This window comes from Telmatherina bonti, assembly GCF_933228915.1.
Source record: "Telmatherina bonti genome assembly, chromosome: 4".
Taxonomy (NCBI): Eukaryota; Metazoa; Chordata; class Actinopteri; order Atheriniformes; family Telmatherinidae; genus Telmatherina; species Telmatherina bonti.
The window spans coordinates 35,648,770-35,672,230 of record NC_136622.1 but is presented as its reverse complement, the minus strand read 5'-3'; the positions used below and the strand labels follow the sequence as shown (position 1 = coordinate 35,672,230).

The 23,461-nt window shown below is 38.8% G+C and overlaps 1 protein-coding gene and 1 long non-coding RNA gene across 2 annotated transcripts; one reads left to right on the top strand and one right to left on the bottom strand.

Moving 5' to 3' along the window:
• Positions 1-1,444: 1,444 nt before the first annotated feature.
• Positions 1,445-5,315, top strand: ppdpfb (pancreatic progenitor cell differentiation and proliferation factor b). Its single transcript, XM_079238815.1, has 5 exons — positions 1,445-1,595; positions 2,568-2,661; positions 3,687-3,764; positions 4,692-4,785; positions 4,863-5,315. The coding sequence occupies exons 2-5, from the start codon at positions 2,607-2,609 to the stop codon at positions 4,975-4,977; spliced, it is 342 nt and encodes a 113-aa protein (XP_079094941.1). The 5' UTR covers positions 1,445-1,595; positions 2,568-2,606; the 3' UTR covers positions 4,978-5,315.
• Positions 5,316-11,344: 6,029 nt separating this feature from the next.
• Positions 11,345-22,876, bottom strand: LOC306754770. Its single transcript, XR_013771274.1, has 5 exons — positions 22,738-22,876; positions 15,481-15,597; positions 14,549-14,642; positions 13,908-14,042; positions 11,345-13,831 (listed from the first exon to the last, which is right to left on the bottom strand). It is a non-coding gene; the product is annotated as an uncharacterized lncRNA (long non-coding RNA).
• Between the last annotated feature and the right edge of the window lie 585 nt (positions 22,877-23,461).

Sequence of the window (23,461 nt, the reverse complement as noted above, 5' to 3'; positions counted from 1 at the left end):
TTTTGTGGATTTGTTTTTTTTGTGTGGTTTCAATCTAAAAATTACTCCTAAACTCGGTTCAGTAAAGACAGAAATTGATGACCGGATTTATAGTTTAGATAAATGACGTGTTTTCAGGACAAGACAGTTTAGATAAAAAATTAAAAGCATCAGAGCAGGAAGTATTAAAAACAAACTATCAAAGCAGCTGTTAATTCCTCACACAGGAACTTAGAATTCAATTGTAGGTTTTTCTATTTTCTGCTTTTCTGAGTTTCATCAGGCCTGCACGTTTCTGGGAGTTTGTTCCACATGTGAGGAGCCCATCCAAATCTATACGAAGTACAGTATTATTTAGTTTGTATTTATATTTTACACAACGTCTGCTTCATTAGAATTAGAATGGCTGTGATGCCAAAAGGGAAATAAAACAAAAAATGTGGATGAGATGAAATGTTGGGATGATGAGAAGAAAAACTTAACAGACTGCGTTGCATGCTGGGATATGCGTTAAATCTTCCCTCTGTATTTAACTGCTGCAGATGCCGGATTAGATTTTATTGGTTTTGGTTAAAAACTGAATTCTGCTAAAGAATAAAGGCGATGAAGAGAAAAGACAGCTGAACAAAGTAATAAAATAGGATTAGCTGCACCTTTAATGTAAAACTTATAAATCCTGTGTGCCTCACTTGTTTATATAGTAATATAGTAAATCAATACATAAAGGGTCAGAATTAAACTTGTGCGTTATTATACATTTATTTTTATTTAAAAACGTATAGTAAAATAGAACGATTTCCTACTTTTAAAGAAACACTCATACATTACAATTTGTGTCTGATATAAATGAAGTATTTAACATTCAATTTTATTTATTTTTTTTATCTGAATTTGTTTCTGAAATTCTAACATATTTCTCAAGGTGCAGTTCATTAATTTAACCATGAGATGGCGCGAAGCAGCCGGGAACTTTTTCTCCAAACTTCTGTTTCTAGATGGTTTTGTAGAAGGGAAACATGACACAAAAATACTTAGTAATTCTTTATATATATATATATATATATATATATATATATATATATATATATATATATATATATATATGTGTGTGTGTGTGTGTGTATATATATATATATATATATATATATATATATATATATATATATATATATATATATGTATATATATATAAAGTCATAGTAACTTGTAAAATTCAGTCATTCATCCTTCTTAACTTTGTGTTTTCCTGGTTTAATATGTGTTCAAAGTGACTCAATAATGATTAACCTACTTTGAACGCATTGTGTGTGTGTGTTCAGGTGACTAATAAACTTTCATTACAGGGTGTAACCAGTCTGGGTGTAACCGAACAACAGAAAGTAGTTCCTCCAGTCGCCCCGCCCCTTTATGACGACATCCCAGCCTCCCTATAAAACTCCGCGCAGCCCCTCTCCCTCACAGCGAGCCAGTGTTTTAATCCGTACGGACCTTGGAGGGTTATATTTACCCAAAACTTATTTTCAAATGGGCCCCGTCGCCTAGCGTTTACTCCCCCATCCTCGCCAGCTGAGTTGAATCGGTGCTACACAACATCCAGCACGTGTGGGTCAAAAAAGGTGAGATTTAGTGAGGTTCAGCGATGTTTAGTGAGGCTAGAAAATGGTGGTTTTACGGTGGGCGTTCGTTAGGGGCTAGCTGAAGATGCTAACTGCCTGGTGATGACGGTAGCGGCAAAATAAAATTAGTTTATTTAGTTATTTGTTTATTTTAAGAAGTTTTGTTTTTTCTCAACATGATGGTGTGTGTGTACACGATTATATATATATATTTATTGTTTTAAGATAACTAAACGTCGTCGTGATTAACGTCAACTGACAAAATTTTGTTTTTGTTGTGAAACAAAATGTCATCTCAACACAACCAAAACATTAAAAGAATTGAAATTTAAAAAAAAAAAAAAAAAATGCGCGAGGGTTTCCCAGCAACGGTTGGATGACCATGTCTGCACGTTTTCTTGTCTTTGTGGAGGTGAAACGGTGTAAAATGTCGGTTTTTGCTGCAGTGGCTTTAATGTAAACAACGGGACCCCTGCAAAATGCGTCATGACATCATGGTGCTGACTGGCGTTACGTGCGGCACGAGCCCGCAGTCCGGTTCCGATAAATCTGACTCACTGGTTCCAGTTTTACCTTTACTGGAGTGGAGCAACATATTGATCCGCATCCTTTTGTGATTAATGGAAAAAACGGATGTAAACATATTGATGGGGTCGATATTTGTTATAAAAATGCTTTTATATATTTATTATACAATGATGATGATCATTATTATTATTATTATTATTATTATTATTATTATTAATAATAATAATAATAATAATAATAATAATAATAATAATAATAATATTTGGGTGGGAAAACCTGGTTTATTTAGACTAAATCAGTCCATAAAGCCATAAACCCCCATTATATATTACAAGGTTGTGCACGTACTGCATCTCTGTGGATGGAAGTGAAGATGTAAAGTGTTATAGTGGTTTTGCTGGCCGTCCCCCAGTCTGAATGTCTAACTGGGATTTTTCTCTCCAGGTTTCCATCAAGCACATTTCAGTGACCAATAAGTGAAGAATGGCAGCTATTCCAGCAGGCGGTTCTCTTGTGGCGACCACTGATTACTACCGAAGTGAGTCTTTCTCTGCTTTGCACCAAAACCCTGCAGATGCACAACAAACTGCTGACGATCCTTCTTAAAATTGTTTTATATCATTTGAATAATTTGTTTTTTTTTTTATGAATTTATTTGGTAGAAAACTGTTTTACTCCTGTTTTTTCCTAACTTTCCTGTATTTTTTTACAGTATTATTTTATTTAATATCATAAGTAAATGTCGGCATTAATTTTTCATTAAATTGAGTAAAACCACAGATTTCCATTGTGAATTCAGATTTAAACTCACATGTTTCATGCTTAGATGAACATCCATCAAATCACATTCACTTTAGAATCAGAATCAGAATAAATTTTATTGCCATTGTCAGTGAGTTACAAAATTCACAAACTAGGAACTTGCTTCGATGCTAATGTGCAACATATAACATTAATAAAGTAATAGTATAAAAGAAGGATTAGTTATGATAAAAAATAAAAAATACTTTAAAAATGTAATATAAAATAAAAGGGCATACAAAGGAAATAAGTATATCAAGAATAAAAAAAAATAAAAAAAAATTATTTGCCCACTTTAACACTTTAAATATACGTTTAACATTTTTACATTTAACCACTTTATTTATCTGTTAGGAACTTTGTTTCCAGAGGAGACGGGTCTACAGACACAATAAAAACATTAAAGCATGTGTAAACTTAACATATCCAGATACACCGTTCATCCCATTAAGATAGATACGTTATTCATCCCCACAGTTCCTTTAAATAATAAAAAATAAATGGAATAAAGACTAATATTAAACAATTTAATTGCGGCTGGATTGAAGGACCTCCTCAACCTCAGTCCTGCAGGAAAAAGAGATCCGTCTCTTTCTGCAGCTGCTTGGAATAAAGAGAGAAACATGAAATATATGAAGAAAAAGTCAAACTAAGATCCACGGTTTGAAGACACAAAGCAGCTTTTTAACTGGATGCTCTGCAGCTGATCTTCTGTTGTGATTGATGATTGATGAAGACTCTGCCTGGTCCTTCCTCCCGCAGGGCGCATCGGCTCTACGTCCAGCAGCAGCTCTTGTGGCAGTTCGGAGTACAGCGGGGAGGTCATCCCTCACCATCCAGGTCAGTGTTTCATCAACAGCAAAGTTTCTTTCTTTACTGTTTTTGGCAGCTTTTCCTGCAGAATCAGACTGTTGTTGTTTTGTTTTTTTAAAGAATAGAAACTAGTTTTACTATCTCCGGTTTATTGATCATAAACGCAAATTTTTTTAATCAGCTGGGCACCGTGCGTCTTTGTCTTTGATCGAAGCTGCAGATTTCAGCCGGTTGGAGGATAAAAGTCCAACACACAGAACACGGAAAGAAAAACGATCATTGTAAGGGTTTTCTGATGAAATACAGCGGCTGTTGCCATGGTTACAGCGACAACGTTTCCACACTGAAACCTCCGAGGTTGCGTCAGCTGTTGACTCAGAACATGACATATTGTAATTTCTGAGCTCTTTCCAAACCCGCAATGTTTTTCTCTTCAGTTTGACTGTTTAGTCGTGTGTGTGTTGGAGTGTGTCTGGGGAGGATTCACGTGTCTGTGATGAATCAAAAGCCTTGGCGCGCCCTCGGTGAGTCTGCTTTTAGCAGCAAGTTGGTGCGTACCTCGGCTGGAAACGGCGAGTCGATGTGTCGTTATTTCACTCCTGGGAGCTGAAACGTTCCACGTCTGTCCTCGCAGGCAGAAAATACAAAGTGGGTCAAAAAGGCGCCTGCTCAGCTAAACTCTGCTGCGTCCTGCAGGGAGAATCATGACGGGTGTTTTCCAGATATTTCCGTCTCATCCAGGAGCTTTACGATCCAGCAGCGTGCGGTGTTTGTTCAGAGGCTTTAACGTCGTTTTTTATCACATTATCATCATCGACCAGAAGATTTTCTCTGCTATGCTGCTCATTTTCAGTTTGATCTGAAAAATAAAACGCTGACGTTAAACGACGAATTCGGTTTGGCGGTTAAAGCTGAGGCGGCGGCTTGAAGCGGTTTCTGTCTTTGTGTCCTCAGGACTCCCGAAGCAGGACTCTGGACACTGGTGGTCCAGCTTCTTCTTCGGGAAGCAGCCGGGGATGACGCCGCTCACCGAGGAGGCGCAACAGAAGTAAGTATGAGAGGAGAGGATCCCCCCCGACTGCTCCTCCATCCTGGTCCCACACGACTGCTTTTTGTCTCCGGCAGGGTGGGGCTCTCAGGCGCAGTGACGAACGGTCAGATCACCTGCGTTGCCAGGGAGATGGTGATGCAGCAGCAGGTGAGCGAGAGCAGCGACGTAGGAAGCCCCGCCTCCTCCTGATCCTTGGGGAGAATCCATCAAACCAACGCTAGGTGATGGGAAACCGTCCCATTTCCAACCGTTTTTTCCCTTTTTTTTTTTCTCTCTCTTTTCCTCGTAGTTTCGGCTGCCTGACCCGTCTGATTCCACAACCTTGTATTTTATTGTCTTTTGCTCATTTTTGTTATTGATGACCAAAAAGAAGAAGGAAAAAAAAAAAAAAACGAGCGATGAGCGCCGTAACATTTCTAACGTTGTGTGTTTGTACTGTTGTGTAAACAATGATTTTACACGCTCACATGCTTTTTGTTACATTTCTCACCTGTCGTATTGCAATAAAGTAGACTGTTGCAGCCTGACGGCCGCTTTGTCCTCTTTCTCTGATTTATAAACACCATCGTGCAGCGACGACGACATTCGTTACAGTGATGTCAAAATCTAGTTAAAATAGTCAAAAGAAAAAACATGTTGGACTAAATTACTTTTTAAATGAAGGCAAATAAATATAAAACATGAAAAATTTAAAATGGTGAAATAAATATTTAGATCTTAATAAATTAAGACAAATGAAATGTCAGGGGGGGGAAAAAGACTAATAGAGTAGAACTAGAAGAATAAGTTATTCATAAAGATGTTAATGTGAGGAAATGGATCGGATAAATTGGATGAAATTCATGTGTTTTGGACTTTAAGAAAAAAAGGTGCAGATTGAAATGAAACAGGAAAAAATTTGACAATATAAGAATAAATGTTAGTAATTACACATTTTAATGAAGTAAATACTAAGAAATTTGTAAATACGCATAAAATGTCCAAGAGAAGGAAAAAGTCAAAAGAATAAAATCAATTCAATAAATAATACCAGGATAAGGTAAATGTGTTTAAGTTAAGTTCATAACATAACTGACTTTGTTTTATTTGATTTTATGTAAAACAAAAGATCCACTGTAGTTTATTGTTACGTCAGCATCTCTGAATAATAAATTCCTATAAAATCACGTCTCATTCTGCGTTATGAGGGTGATGCTGCAGACTGACATCATGTGACCTTTCAACAGGGAACATCTGGAAACCTCTGGAAACATGCAACAGTAAAACCACGTTTAGGCTTACTGTAGAGGATCGGGCAACCGGCTCCTGCAGGGTCATTAAACCTAAAAATGTTTACATTTAAGCTCTAAAAATGGGTCCAGTTTGCTGCAACATCACCACCAGTCTACTGCTGTTTGAACAAGCTTATCAGGAAGATTATTTCAGGAACAAGGTAAACGAGGAAAAAGCTGCGCTTCGTGTCCTCATTCTGCTGCCGGACCCCCAGACTGGAGTTGTGCAAGTTCGGCTCAAACTTCGTCCTGATGAAAGAAGGAAAAAATCACCTTTAACAAACAAACATTCTGGGCTGATCACATGGCCTCCTTTCTGCTACGCTTGTTTGTGTTTCAGCCATCAATGACCTGAGAAGTTAAAGATTTTTCATTGAAAGGCAGCAGCAAGAATATTTCCCCACTGACTTGTTCTATTTTTTTTTCATTTTATATGTTAAAAGACATTCAAATTAATATGAAATTAAATGAATTTTTTTTTTGTAGCTACTCATTTTTATTTTATTTTGTTTTGTTTCATGAACTTAACTTTTGCTTTTATAAAACTAGGTACAAACCAGGAGGCAATTCAATTTAATTTAATTTAATTTTTTAGTTATTTTTATTTTATATATTAAAGACATTCAAGCTAATCTAAAATTCAATTAATTTCCATTAAATTGTTTTGTTTTTTTGCTACTCATTTTTATTTTATTTTATTTTGTTTAATGAACTAATTAACTTTTGCTTCTATCAACTGGATACAAACTAGGAGGCAATTATATTTAATTTAATTTAATTTTTAGTTATTTTTATTTCATATGTTAAAATGGGGGATTCACATTATTGAGATCCTGTTCGGCCATTTTTATTATTCCGCCGAACTTTGCTGCGCTACTCCTCCTGCGCCGTTCAGGTCACTTCAATCATTCACATCTCAAACCCTGCAGCTCCTTAGGAAGATGTGTGCTACGAATTTTTTTGTTTCAAATCTTTGTAGTTTTTAAAATATTTAGCATTTTGTAAAAAAATTAATTCAACCTTGTGATTGGATGAAAGTCCTTCCAACCCAATGCGGATTGGACCTTGCAAAAATTCAGCACAGTGTCGGTTTTTGCATAATGAGCTGAAAACTGCTCCAACGGGGTTTCAGAACTCTGCACCGGTTTGCAGTGTCTGGTTCATCAATTTCCTGTCCTCACTGTCTTTATTGCAAAATGTTTGAAACGCTACTCCTCCTACACCTTTTGCCTCACTTCAACCATTCAAGTTTCAAACTCTTCGGCTCATTCAGGAGATATTTTCTGCGACTTTTGGTCTTTGTAACATTTAAACTTCAAGTTATTCAAGTTTTTGTCACTGTATTCAAATCTGTTCCTGTGATTGGATGAAACGGAATTCAGTTCAGCAATTGGTCCATTTTCTGTACCGGTACACAGGTATGTATTGGTATACAAGACAACGGTTCAAGTCCCATGTTATACAATGTGCGCCATGATGGCAAGTTAGTTGTTGCACCCAGAGTGTCGTGTACTGGTCCATCAAAAAGCTTCCGCTTCAGCTTTAGATGCAAACTGTGCAGTTAAAGTATGGGCGGTTTGTCTGTGCAATGTCAGTCTTGAAAAGTTAAACACTTAATACAAACTGTTTATATATCTTTTGTCTCAGTTCAACCATTCAAATCTCAAACTGTTCACCTCATTCAGGAGATATGTGCTGTGGCTTTTGGTCTTTGTAATATTTAAACATTTTAAGGTATTCAAGTTTTTGTCAATTTTTCAAATCTGTTCCTGTGATTGGACAAAACAGAAAATGCAGCGCAGCGATTGGTCCATTTTCTTCACCGGTAAACAGGAACACATTGATATACAATTTTTAAGTAAAATAATAGAAAAAGTTGGGAGTAGTATGGGTTTTAAACAGCATGTTACACAGCCTACCCACAACAGAGGACACACCTTGGACTTGGTCATAGCTTATGGCCTGACCACTGGTGTGTCCTCTGTTGTTGACCTGGCTGTGTCAGACCACTGCTGTGTGTTTTTTAACATCACCAGCTCTATAAAACAGGACGCTTCAGTGAGGACTGTGAGGAGGCGATATATTACTTCTGAAGTGGCTACAAATTTTATTAATATTTTATCTGGAACTCCTGCTCAGATTTTTCCTGCATCATGTGATTTTATCGTCGACCATTTTAACAACAAATTATAGTCGGCAATTAACTCAGCAGCTCCAGTTAAAACAAAAATATTAAAAACTAAATTCAGAACACCATGGAGAAACGAGGACATAAAAGAGTTAAAGAGAAGCTGCAGGAGAACAGAGAGGAAATGGAGGAAAACAAAACTAACAATCCATCAGGATATTTTGAAGGAACAACTTAAAATTTATAATAACAAAATCAAACTGGAAAGAACACTCTATTTTTCAAACCTCATCACAGATAACAAAAATAATCAAAAATTTCTTTTTAAAACCATTGATATTTTAATGAACACAGATAGTAACAAGTCCCCCATGCAGCCATCAGATGCTGCATGTGAGGACTTTGCAGACCACTTCAGAAGTAAGATCAATGCTATTAGATCCAATCTTTTATCTCAGCATAATGTTGATATTAATCGATGTGAAGCATTGTTTTTATCTGAGGAAACACTGGAGAGTTTTGTTCTGGTTGATGCACAGATGCTTGGTCGAGTTTTCTCCCAGCTAAATCCAACAACCTGCCTTTTAGACCCGATTCCCACATCGCTTTTAAAAACTTTTTATGATTTCTTTGAGTGTGAGCTTTTAGACATAGTAAACTACTCTCTTCAGATGGGTGTCTTCCCTTCTGCTTTTAAAACGGCGGTGGTAAGGCCCCTTCTGAAGAAGAGTGGCTTAGATCCAAACATGGTTGATTATTACCGACCTGTATCCAACTTACTGTTTTTAAGTAAAATAATAGAAAAAGTTGTTTTTACTCAATTACACAAGTTTTTGAATAAAAACAACATTTCAGAAAAATATCAATCTAGTTTTAGGACTAACCACAGTACGGAGACGGCCCTCTTAAAAATTGTTAGTGACCTTAGATCTAGCCTGGACTCACAGAAACTTTCTGTTCTTGTTCTACTGGATCTTAGTGCCGCATTCGATACAGTAGATCATCAGATTTTATTAAACAGACTCAGAAGTCTGGTGGGCCTCTCAGGGATTGCTCTTAAGTGGTTTCATTCCTACTCGAATCAACAATTTTTTGTAAGTATGGATACATGCTCCTCACGAACCTATGAAATAAAATGTGGGGTTCCCCAAGGATCAATTTTAGGCCCGTTACTTTTTAACCTGTATATGTTGCCACTTGGGGACGTCATCAGGAGACACGGCGTTGATTTTCACAGCTATGCCGATGATACACAGCTTTACATCGCCGTGTCCCCTGATGACTTAGAGCCACTTAATATTCTTTTAAACTGTATTTCAGATATAAAGTCATGGATGGCAGCAAACTTTTTACAGCTCAACCAGGACAAAACTGAAGTTTTAATTATCGGTCCTAAAGGCAAGAGAGAGATCCTTTTATCAAAATTACAACATTTTAATCCCTCCCAGTGTGTGAGAAATTTGGGTGTTGTTCTTGACTCTGAGCTGGATTTTATTCCACACATAAAAAATGTAACAAAAACAGGTTTTTATCATCTAAAAGATATTGCCAGAGTCCGCCCATTTCTCTCTCTTGCCAGCACAGAGGTGCTGATGCTTTTATTTCCAGTAGATGAGATTACTGTAATGCCCTGCTCTCTGGTCTTCCTAAAAAGTCTCTTTCCAGCCTACAATTACTACAGAATTCAGCGGCACGAGTTCTGACGAGGACCAGGGGGCGGGAGCACATTACACCAGTTTTAAAATCGCTGCATTGGCTTCCTGTACGTTTCAGGATTGATTTTAAGATTCTTTTACTTGTTTATAAATGCCTTAATGGTCTTGGGCCTTCTTATTTATCTGACGTTCTTTTTAATTATGACCCTGAGGTCCTCTGGTACTGGCCTTTTAGTGTTTCCTACAGTCAGAACTAAGACATACGGTGAGACCTCTTTCCATTGTTATGGTCCTCGACTGTGGAACAGCCTGCCAGAGAGCCTCAGGGCCGCGGAGACTGTTTATGTTTTTAAGAAGAGGCTCAAGACACACCTTTTTAGCTTAGCATTTAACTGAATTTTATTTTACTTTATTTACTTATCTTAATTTACTTAATTTATTAATTTATTTATTTTTAAATTGTTTTATTAGATTTCTTATTTTTAATACATTATTGTAAAGTACTTCTATATATATATGTATATTTTCTTTTATTGTTGCTCTTATTTCTTACTGCTTCTTAAGGTTATTTAACTTCTGGTTTTAACTCCAGTGTTTTCCTTATGGGGATCCAGCACGCGGGGGGCCCTGCCTGTTTGGTCTGGGGGCTGTTGTCATGGCGACCGCTGCTGTTTGGGTGGTGTGGGGTCCACCACTGCAGCTTCACGGCTGCGGGTGGCCCCTTTGCTGCCTGGGAGTTGTGCGGTTGCTGTGGCAGCGGCCCCTATGAGCATGCGGGGGACTGGCTCCTGGTGTGGATGGATCCCGAGGTATTGTTTCCTCACATCAGCACCAAGTCAGAATTTTTATCACTTACTTAATGTTTTTAGTTGTTTTATTTACCAGAATTCAGTTAAAGAGACAGTATTCAGGGAATGATGTTTTTCGGGGAATGTGGGTGGGTGTGTGTGGGTGGGTGTGGGTGTGGGGGGGGGTTCTTTGCTCTTTGTCCTTGTGTGTGAGTGTGTGGGAAGAGCTTGTGTCGATTATTTTTAAATGCCTTTTTATCTACTGTTTGTTTTAATCCTTATGACTTGATTTTATCCTGTAAAGCACTTTGTGTTGCCCGTGGCATGAAAAGTGCTCAAGAAATAAAGTTTGATTTGATTTTGATTTGATACAAGGAGAGGGATCAAATCCAGCATTAAACATTGTGCATCATGATGGTATGCCAGGTATGCCAGCCACAGGGTACTGTGTATAATTCCATCGAAGTGCAGCTTTTGCTGAATGCTGTGCAGTTAAAGTGTGGACTATCTGCACAAACAAACTAATGTGCAAAGTCTGTCTTGAAAAGTTGTACAAGTAACACAAAGTGTTAATTCAGTTTTATTTATTTATTTTATTTTATTTTTTTTAAATTTTGGGGAAATAACAGGTAATCACATTACACAGGTACACATTGGTATACAAGGCAATGGTTCAAATCCAGTCTAGAACATTGTACACCGTAATGGTATGTCAGTTATGCACACAGAGTGCTGTGGACTCGATCAAAGAGCTTTGGATTTGGCTGCAAACTGTGCAGTTAAATGTGGGCCGTCTGCACAAATAAGATATATCCTGTTCAATGTCTGTCCTCAAAAGTTGTGTTGTTAATACAGTTAGTTCATGGTAAAAAAAAATAAATAAATAAATAAAATAAAATAAATAAAAACTGCAGAAATGACAGTAAAATATTCCAGTTTTGTTGTTAAAATGCTTCAAATGAAATAACATTGCTCGTGTTGAACAATATAGTCTTTAACTGATTACACAAGTAGTTCTAAATAGTTTTTTGCAATGATTTTCTGCAATGATTAATGTATTTTAACTAATGACTTCAGAATTTTAGTTGTATTTACAAACTATTTAAAATTATCTTTAGCTTCTTGACAGCAGTTAAACCTTGCACATCTTTTTGCAATTCTGCTGATGACACTGGTGGCAAAGGCAATCCCATACCAATGGCAAAGGATATTAGTGCTCCTGCCAAGTCATGGGACACCACTGTTCTGGTGTAGTGGTAAAAGGAATTGCCTTTCATTCAGAAGGTTGTGGGTTTGAATCCAGGTGCTGGATCTTCATAAATCATGTCAGGTGATTGTACTTCTTGTCCTGATACTTATGCTGATCTAAACCTAATAGATCTTGTGCGCTACTTCACACATTTAATTCTTAAGCTCTTTTGCCGATTCCACACTGCAGGAAGTTTTAAAAAAAACGTTCCCATTCCGATGTTAAAAGATTTTTGCGCTTCTGCAGAAACTATTGCAAGTTGTGCTAGTATACTGGCTAAAGAAATGGGCTCTTGTTCAGATGTTCATGGGTTTGAATCCTGATACAGCACCATAATAAACCAAGTTGGATAGCTGCACTACTTCTCCAAATGGTTATGCATTGTGTATCAATCATTCAGCATCAAAGGACACTTGTTCTTCTCGAAGAACAGTGATTTTCTAGTTAACATTTGCTTTTGTCAACTGGATACAAACCAGGAGGCAAGTTAATGTAATTCATGTTTTAGCTATTTCTATTTCATATATTAAAAGAGATTCAAATTAATCCAAATTTAAATTAATTTCGATTAAATTATTAGTTTTTTTAAGCTTCTCATTTTTATATTTTATATTATATATTAAGTTTTTAAATCTTTATTTTAATATAATTTAATACTGTACATAGTCAATAAACAAACAAACAAACAAACAAATAAATAAATAAATAAATACCACCCCTATCAACAAGCAGCTGTGTCATTACATGGAAAATAGAAAATAAACAAAGTCCTGATTAAACATTTTTATTTTTTGTTTTGACAGAAAAAAAACACAAACAGGAATCAAATGTCTGCTTAGAGCACAAGCCTCATGACAAACTTCCAGGTTTAGTCACATGGATGAAGTCGTTTCCAGTTTACTTCCCACTCCTGTTGGTTCGAACATCGCAGCAAAATGAAACATGAACAATCGAACTGTCGCGCTTAAACAAACATACCGAAAATGTGGAGACATCTTCAGCACATCTATATGCACGGATTAAACAACAAGGAGCCGTATGTTATACAGTTTTAATGCATGAGACGGAGGTTCGAAGACCTCTGGGGCCATTAAAACTGTGTAATGTCCGAGTTGTTTAATCGCTTCTACCATGAACCCAACAGTAAAGTCAGGAGAAATCTAATGCATCGCTATCAGGTTTTATTCAGGTTCACATAAAAATCAAGTATTTTTGCTTTTTCTCTTCATCATCGTCATCAAATGTTTTGTTTTGGGCAAAAAAGTTAAAATTCACCTTAATATGCATTTTACAGTGTATTTCTCTCATTCACCTGTCATAAGTTGATCTGAACCAGCTGATTAACGCGTTGCTATGGTAACGTGGAGTGGAAGTTTAGCTTATATTTTGTTAATATTGATAATTCTGTGTCTTCTGTTGGACGTTTCTGCTTTACGGAGAACCACAAGGTTCAGTGCTGGAGCCTTTTACCTGCTTTCTGTGTGCTGTTCTGAGGAAACATGGATCTTCTTTGGCTGTTCTTCAGATACTCAGATTTATCTACCGATACGACAAAATTACATTCATTCATTCATTCATTCATTCATTCATTCATCATCCTAACCGTTTAGTCTGATGAAGGGTCGTGGGGAAGCTGGAGCCTATCCCAGCAGATTTTGGGCGAAAGGCAGGGTACACCCTGGACATCTCCCCAGTCCATTGCAGGGCAAAATGACACATTAAATCTCTAATCGGGTGGTTTAGGGGGTATTAAACAGAGGAAGTTTATTATTTATTTTTCTGTCTGACTGGTGATTGTGCAGGAAAATGGAAATTTTCGTCCTTTTGTCCTGTAAAAGTCTGTTTATGACCAAACAGATCTGAGAACATCACCAGGAATCCTCACCTTCCTACAGGAGAGTAAAATGTGCTTACAGAAGCATGGCCATGCCCATTCACCCTTCAGTCTCTGTCTGGGTGAAAGAAAGGAAAAACAAAGGATGAGCGGCGCTGCTGCAAAGCGGTGCATTGTGGAGCTGAACGCTTTACCGTGTGGCTCGTCTGTTCTCCACGCAGCAGTTCTTCTGCTCAGCAAATGCTCAGAGGGGAGAAGACGCCATTTTTCCCTTCATTTGTCCGGATCTTCATCAAACTGCCGTCCCTCCTGCGCTCGGTCTCGGTTTTCTGGTTTAATGACAGAAAAACAAATCAGATTTAACCTTTTAATGTATAGCGGAGCTTCTTCTGGTGAATGGATGGATGAGGATGGTATATTCACATATCAGCCACTCCAGTGGACATTAGTGGGCCATCAATACGCTGCCACTCGCTGAACAGTACTACAGCTCTGTTTTCACATGAAAAATATTATATATATATATATATATATATATATATGTTTCTGTAGGAAAGATAAAAAATAATACAGTAGAGTTCAAGTAAATCATCTTTATTATGGAAAAGTTCGTCCGAAATTGGTTCAAAATTAAAATGATGCTTTCCAGCGTCTCCTGGGGGAGTTAAATGTATTTCATCAGCCACAGTGTTCACATAGCCGACTCCAGCATCAAACAGAAACTGGTTTTCTTTATTCCAGTATCTTTTCATGGGTTCAACCAGGCGGTGGGTTCTGCAGAAGCCAAGCGGTCAGAGGAGCGTAAGCATACGGCACTTTGTTGTATCCTTCTTACCTCTACTTAACACGCCGGTCTGCAGGGTTGCTCGGTTTGGAGCTCAGAACAATGTTGATCCATAATCCTTTGGTTTCCATGACAACCGGTGATTCTGAAAGATTGAGAAGCAGAACTTCGTCATGTGTATAAATAAAACCAAAACCGTCGGTGACCGACAGGGTTACCTGGAACCAAACGCTGACGCCTGAAAGGAAGGACTTGGTAAAGTCATTTCTGAGGTTTCCATGGAAACGGGTTGGACCTGGTAGGTCAGGGGTGTTTAAAGTGAGCCGCTGTCCTGCAGGACTTTGTTTTAAGATCTAAATCTGTTATGCTGCATCAGGAAAATAAATAAAAACTAGAAAATAGTTCTTAAGAACTGTCTGTAGAAAATCCAGCCTGCAGGTAAAACATGGCGAGGTGCGAACAGGTTGCGTTTACTGATCCAGATTAAACATACAGGCAGAGGGAAGGCTGATTTCACTGCTCAGATTTTTAAAAATGATACTTTTCTCCCCATTTGTTCTCGGCTTGGGCTTTAAAGGGTTAATGGAGGATATAAGGATCCCTTTCACACGTGAATGTTTACATTTTAATGCTGGACCTGACAGGTAAACATCAGCTGCTGGAGAGAAATGCAGCCACCTCTGTATGAAGGCAAAGCAGACATCAGGAGTAAATCATAATTTCATGTGTATCAAACTGAAGTTTATATGATTAGATCAACAAAGAAACAATTATTTTTAGCTCTGGTGATCATTAACAGAAACTTTTACCGCCGATCACAACAAAAACTGTCAAACTGGTTTGGTTTGAAGAAATTGCCAATAAATTGAAGCAAAATGAGGCTACGAGTTAATCTCCATTAGTCCACTACTTTTAACTGGGACCAGTAAAACCAGATCAAAATTCTTCCCTGATCAGCAGGAGTGTTCGTGTAGGGAGTTTACCAGGAGGCGTTGTCACGGTGACCCAAACGGTGACTTCTCTGTGTTTCCTCACTCTGAGGTCGTTCTGACAGCTGACAACAGATGCTGGTTTAATCTGCTCCGTACTTGGAGGGAAACCTGAAACAGAAAGAAATCCACGTTGTGTTTGGAGATTTTCAGCAGTTCCAAACCAGGTTTCATTTAGAGAAGATAAAAGAAACTGCGAAGCTGATTATTCCTGATAAATCTTAGTTTCTTTTCCATAATAAATTCCAGTTAAACTTTAACTGGGTGGCGCTGGTTCCCAACGAAGGCATCTAAAGTTACTTTGGATAAAACTATTGTATTGTATTGTAACCTCAGACTGAAAGAGTCTGAGGTTACAATCACGAAAGAGCCTTTGTGATGTTATACGTTGGTTGGTGGGCAGTTCCCATTGGCGCCATCTTAACAGCGCCATGCATGAAGTCATTCATTCATTCATTCATTTTCCGAACCGCTTATTCCATTCAGGGTCGCGGGGAAGCTGGAGCCTATCCCAGCCGGCTTTGGGCGACAGGCAGGGTACACCCTGGACAGCTCGCCAGTCCATCGCAGGGCCCATGCATGAAGTCACTCTTGGAAAATACAAAAATGAGCAAAGAGGTGGAGCTAAAGGGGGGCTGTGAGCATGGGGGTAGATGATTGATGTCTATCAAACTCCAACCTGCCTGTAGCTAAGAGCTAACCTGGAGCTAACCTGGAGCTAACAGAAGCTAACCAGCTAACAGAGCTAGGGAAGCTGTTGGACAGCTAAAAACCACGACTGTGTTACACTCTGTCTTTTTGCTAACCTGTCAATCAACAGGACACGCCTCTAATTATGCAACTTGCTGATACTTGTCAATCAACAGGACACGCCTCTGATTATGCAAACTTTTAATATAAAATAAAACGTTTGTTTCTGCTGTGAATTTGGCCTTTTTAACATGAGAGCCCTTTGGAGCCCCTAGTGGATGAGGGGGGAACTGCAATTTTGGCACTTCTCCAGAGAGCAGGGGTGCCCAAAGTGGGTCCTCGAGGGTCCTGCAGGTTTTCCATGTATTCCTGCTCCAACACACCTGGCTTCTATTAAAAGGATCCAACAGCCTATCAAGTTCTGTACAAAGTGATTAGTTTGAGTCAGGTGCAAGGCCGGATTATCCAACAGGCATTACGGGCATGGGCCCAGGGGCCCACACCCACTTGGGGCCCATTTAGAGACTAGCAGGGTACACATAGGCCAAACACCAGTAGTTTGGACATAAAACAAAATGTATATAAAAGCCAGATAGTTACACCACAGTGTCTAGTGTATTGCTAATGGTACCACTGGCTGAGAGATGATAGAGGTTGTTTCACAGTGTATCATTCACAATTTTTACAATGTTGTGGTGGGGAAGGGGGACCTGTGGGACACTCTGGGCCCAGGGTACTTTTAATCCGGCTCTGGTCAGGTGTGTTGGAACTGGGATACATAGAAAACCTGCAGGATTGTTGCCCTCGAGGACAGAACTGGACGCCCCTGCCATAAAGTTCACTTTTAACCCCCCGAGGTTGCAAATGATCATAACATATCTGTGTCCAGTCGTGTAGGTGCCTTGCACCTGCATGACTGGATGCAGAATCAGCATCCTGCAGAGACAAAAGATGAAGAAATGGCAGATCAGACATCATGGTTATTATTTCACATTCAGCCGAACTTCAGGCACAAAGTCAACAAAGGGAAGGCAAGTTTGTTTGTGTAGAAAATTTATTGTTCAAAACAATCAAGGTGCTTTACATAAAAACATAAAAAAAACATTACAGCAGCGTGCATCACTAAAAAATAATAAAAAACAAGTAAATGAAAAGAAAAGTAAATTAAATGTCTGAAATAAAAGTCTATCTATCTATCTGAATATATATATATATATATATATATATATATATATATATATATATATATATATATATACATTCAGATAGATAGATAGATCTCTGTGTGTGTTTGTGTTTGTTTATACTCCAACAATACAATATAACTCCAGTAATGAGTGATGTGTCACCTGATTATTTATGTTTCTTGAATGTTTTATTGTATTAAGAATCTATGAAGCATGTCATTATCTTGAGATGGTAAAAATATTATTTTATCCTGAAAAAATAATCATTTTCTTGAGACGACAAAGATTTCTTTCCTTGTTATTATAAAAACTTTTTGACTTTCTGTTGTAGATTCTGAGAATCTGTTGTACAAATCTAAAGAAGCTGAGAATCAACCATGTCTGTAATGAAAACAAGCAGTTTTTTACGCAACAGGTCAATACTGTTATCATGGGAAATTTATTTGTCAGTGAATATTGAGCTCAGAATAATGTTCAAACACTGAAAAAGTAAATAAATGAGAAAACTTGTAACAGACTTTGTTCGCTCTTCATGTAGAACATTCATGTTACTATTATAAGCATGTGGGTCAGCGTTACTTAACTCTTTTTCCTATCTCTTGCTTCCATGAGCTCCACAGAGAATATTAAAGTACATTGTTTGTCCAACAAAAAAAGAGATTTAAAAGTGGGACAGCTGGTCTCCTGGTTACATAAACGTCTCGTTGTTTAGTGTGAAAACAGGAGATTCTCATCATGATGAGGTGGAACGGAAGATTCTCATGGTGATGAGGTGGAACGGGAGATTCTCATTGTGATGTGCAGCAACTGTGTTATTCTTCATGTCAATATGAAGCAAAATCTCTGAGGAATTTTTTCAACACTTTGTTCACCAAGAATTAAGGAACTTCTGAAGAAAAGAAGAGGTGCAAACCAGTAGAACAAGGTGCTATTGATACTTTTTGCCTAAAAATTTCACAACAATTCAATGATTATGATCATAGTTGAACAGTTACAAAAGATTTAGTCAATTAAAACATGTTTTGTAAGAAACTGTGAGACAAAACTGGGAAATTTAAATCAAAGGTTTTATATGCAATTAAAAAAAAAAGACATAAAAAACTTTAAATAAAATATGAAAATAAATTTTCCCTTGTCTCACACAAAACAATGAAACTTAGCTAAACAAAATGAAAATATGTCATTGACTGGCTTTTATTTATATTTTTTAGCTTTTTTCCCCTAAAGCCCACAGCAGGAAACATATTGATCTCATCCTGCTGGTATTGAACGATACAGATACAAGGCTTGGTATCGATAGTATTGATATTTGGATGGATCTGCTCATCCCTACAAACCACTACGAGGAAGGTTGACCTAGGTAAGAGGACTGTGAGTGTATTTTCAAGGCTAAAAGATTTTTAGTTTGTCAAATCTTAATTTTGTTTCTCTGTTTTATAAACTCTCTGCAGACTGAATATGACATGAACCATCGCCTGCTTACCCTATGAGAATGATGATGGTGCTAGCTCTGGTTTCATCTCAAGACATATTGATGCTTATTTTATGTTTCTTGGCAGGAGGTCAAGTGGTATCCACTCAGTAGAAGTTTTTAATTTCACCGACACACCATAAACCCCCCCCTTTCTACTGATGGCGAGACCTATATTTAAGGTGAATATAGATCAGAGGTCACTGGGATAAAAACAGCAATCTACCTTCTACTTGAATGACTGTGCAGAAAACTGACAAGTGTGTCCTCATTCTGTCATTCACTTAACATTCATCATTCCGGTTTCATTCATCTGGCTCCCAGTGTGGGATGACAGGGTATCCACAGGGCGTCTAAAGAAGACACCAAAACCCTAACCCAACATCCCAGCCTACGGAACCACAGAGCTGCCAACCAGATAATATAGAGCGATGTTTTAATGTAAAAACAGGAATTGTCAAACTGTGAAATATATTGTTATAACTTTTACAATAACATAATGTTATGGAGTTTTATTAAAATTTAAAAACATGGAACGTATCATGTTAAAACTTGTAGAAACGTATAACATGGCGTGTTAAAGCGTTTTTATGACAATTTAAAAATGTATCATGTTTTAATGTGATAGTTGTTATTGGTAAAACTGTAAAATGTATCATGTTATAACTATGGAAATATTTAACACGTAGCATTTTATTAACATTTAAAAATGTAAAAAAATGTTAAACACAAGTTTGAACATGATGTCTTATTGTAAAATAGTGAACCGTATCACGTAATATAGTTTATATTTCAAGCGAAAGCGTAAAATTAAGACAATTTTAGAGGTATTAAGGCATTATATCTTTATTCTGTGCAGGCTTTTTTACCTTCGCTGCTCATCTTGTCGTCATTCATACTGGATAAAAATCTCAGCTGTCAATGAGCTCCTGGTGATATCAGCGCAGACTTTACCCTGCAGCCTGTTAAACTGCGCTCTATTAATCCAGACTAATGCATCAAATGAAAAGGAGATTTGCTCTGTCAGCAGACGGCAAAGCAATAAAGTCTTGGAAGGGACTTTATTGCTTAACCCAAACGTCACTTCACATTGTATCCCTGTACAAAAGCATAAACACACCTCAGCTGACAATAAACCTGCTTCAGACTGTGATTACATCATCTTTATCAGTTACTGACAGAAAAACAGCCCCACAAACATCACATTGAATGCTTACTTCATGCATATCGAGTGTTATTAGGTTATCTGTTACCTGCGACCTGCAGTAAGGACCCTGCAACACAGAAAGCATGAGCTGTGGCTTTCCTATCTAATGATGATAACACTGTACTACCATGCTGGAATTTTCATTCTTGACAACAAATCCTATAAAATCTCCATGAATCTGTCCACATCCTGATATTTACTGACCAGTTCAGCCTAAATTTAACTATTTCTATGTAGATGAGCCTTTTTGAATGTTTTTGTTGTTGTTTTTTTTTTTTTTTTTTTTTTTTTTGTCTTGTCCAGCATTTAGGCAGCAGAATGATGGTCTGGATGTTCTGCTGAGCAAATTTTCTCTGCCAAGGGAAGCTTTATAGATATAATGATCCCCTTGACTTTCTGAATTTTTATTTTATTTCTATATTTATTTTGTATTGTTGTTTGAATTGTAGAGTTTGTACTGCTGGACCAGAGAGGACAGACAAAAGACAGAAAGAGAAAGGAGAAAAAACACCTCATAAGAAAAGTGAAAGAGATAAAGGGAGAGAAAAGGGAGAGAAAAAAACAACAACTAAAAAATAACCCAAAAACAAAAAGAAAGAAAACAACCTACAGATGTATACATACACACATACAGGCACACACATACATATACACACACATACACACGCATACATACACATACATATACACACACGTATACACACATATATATATACACATATATATACATATGTACACATATACATATACACATACATACATATACCCACACACCTCTATGCACACACATACACACACATACATACGTACAAACATATACACCCTCGCCAGTATTAACACATATACAGACACATACTTTAGATCATAGTAACTAAACTATGAATCTAAAAAGTTAAATATAAATGAGAAACAAACAGAAATGAGAAAACTAGCTGCTATTAGTGAATAAAACTGCGTGACGACTCGGTGACTGTGTCACATGCAGAACATGCAGAGTGGAACGTGTTCAGAGAAGATCATGCCAGTGTGACCCCTCCCACACAAAGGCAAGAGGCACGCCAGGAGGACCCCCGAGACCAGGGCCATCGGCAGCCATCCCCAGGCGCAGACCCCAACCGCCCCACCCCGGAGCCAGCCATGCACCGACCCAGGAGGAGGCAGAGGGGGGTCCCAGCCAGAGTCCCCCGCAGTCAGGGGGAACAGGCCCCAGCAGGCCCGGACCAGCAAGGACCGGCCCCGCCGGGCACCGGCCACCCAGGGCAGACAGAGCGCGGGCCCCACGGCCCCAAGAGCCCAGAAGCAACCCCCCACCCCCGCAGGCAGAGGGCCCAGCCCACACCGACGGAGGGCCGGGATCCCCAGACCGCCACCGAGCGGCAGCCAGGCCGCACCCCAGTGCACCAGCAGCGCTCCCCGAGCACCAAGACCCTCCACGCACCCACGCACACAAACACACACACACACACATACGCACACACATGTGCACACACGCACACACATGTGCACACACACACACACACACACACACACACACACACCCACACGCATCCACACTTCCTCCTTAAACACACCCTATACACCCATTCTCTTACACACGCTCAAACTCACACTCTCCTACCCCCGTTCTTTATACACACACACCCCCTCACACACACATCCCTGCTCCCTCTATAATCACCCATTCTTCCATACACGCATACCCCACTCTACACACACACACACCTCCCTACACCCCTCTATCCACATTCACAGTCCTCATTGTACACCCACCCCATCACTCCCCCGTACCACCAACATAACCCCACATACGCACCCCCACCCATCTGCATACACCCCCCCTTCCTCCTATCCCAGCGGCCATCCACTTTCCTAAATTCTTTCACCCTGATCCCCCCACCCCCCCTCTACCCTAACATTCATTCACCACTTCATCCATTTTGAATGTTAAAAATGGTCACATCTACATGCAAAATATGAATGTTTGTTTAGTGTAAAGTCTTTTTTGTGTCGGGATTGCCTGATATGTGGGTTTGGATTGCTTCATGGAGATGAGTTTAGCTGTTCTAACCGGCTGCAGAGCTGAATGCAACCGGCTGCAGAGCTGAATGCAACCGGCTGCAGAGCTGAATGCAACCGGCTGCAGAGCTGAATGCAACCGGCTGCAGAGCTGAATGCAACCGGCTGCAGAGCTGAATGCAACCGGCTGCAGAGCTGAATGCAACCGGCTGCAGAGCTGAATGCAACCGGCTGCAGAGCTGAATGCAACCGGAGCTGCCTCTGACACGACTCTCCTGCCCGAGCCAAAAAGCCGAAGAGGAGCTGGACCACATTTCTGCACCCCACACACACTAATGAACATTTCAGGACACTGACATGGAGACAGGGATATCCAGGGATCAAACCAGCGGCCTATTTTCAGCGCCTCAGAGGACTCCAGGAGAAATTGCTTTGCTTCTGTTTCCTTCATTGGATTAAAGTTATTACAGCGACAAACTGTTCAGATGTTTGCAGGAAAGAAAACTGAACGTCTACCACTCTTCATCACCACCTCCTTCCTTCTCTTCCTCTTAGAAAACTCATCATTTGAAGGAATCATAGCGTCACCATGCAACTCTGTGTTCAGATGATCCCTGCAAGCAGGATTTCTGCCTCCATTTTCAAAACCAAACGAGTAAAAAAAATGATAAAAGTCTTACCTTTGGTCAGAAGATGAAACAAATCTGAAGTTAGTGATAATAAATGCAGAGATGGATGGATGGCAAACACTTGTTGCTTGTTGTCTCAGTTTTCCTCTAAGCGGAGGAGTGTGTCTCCTCCCCTCGACTCTAAACAGACTCCAACACATGCACTTCACTATCTGAGGAGACTGGCCTCTCTGCTCTCTTCTTCCATGTTTTCTATCCCTCCATCCTGATGTTATCTGTCCATTATTCCTCTGTCTGCAATGCGTCAACAAAGGACAAAGAAGCAGCAAAATACATCGTTCATTTCTCTGTAAATTTACCTGTATTTTCATTATAAGTTGTTTAATTTCTCACTAATGGCATAATCCTTTTCACCCTAATCCAGGAAGAGAACTTTATTTGGCTTTTTAGCTAAATGCAAAATGAGAATTATTAATTTTCCGAACCACTTAATGCGATTAAGGGTAGCGGGGAAGCTGGAGTCTATCTCAGCAATAACTGGGCGAGAGGCGGGTACACCCTGGACAGCTCACCAGTTCATCACATGGCCACACAAAGAAACAATCAACCATTAAGAGGAAAGTTTCCAAGTTAAATCTGTGACACCTTAACGTAAAACAGTTAAAACACAATGCTAACAAGGTGGACATGATGCAGTGATGAGCAAGTAAAGAAAAAATATGATAAAGTTCTGGAGATTTACGACTAAATGAGGCACAAAACACCTCCCTACATG

Coding starts and splice junctions, on each gene's coding strand:
- ppdpfb (XM_079238815.1), top strand. CDS start 2,607: ATGGCAGCTATTCCAGCAGGCGGTTCTCTTGTGGCGACCACTGATTAC. Junction 2,662..3,686: donor GACCACTGATTACTACCGAA/GTGAGTCTTTCT, acceptor TTCCTCCCGCAG/GGCGCATCGGCTCTACGTCC. Junction 3,765..4,691: donor GGTCATCCCTCACCATCCAG/GTCAGTGTTTCA, acceptor TTGTGTCCTCAG/GACTCCCGAAGCAGGACTCT.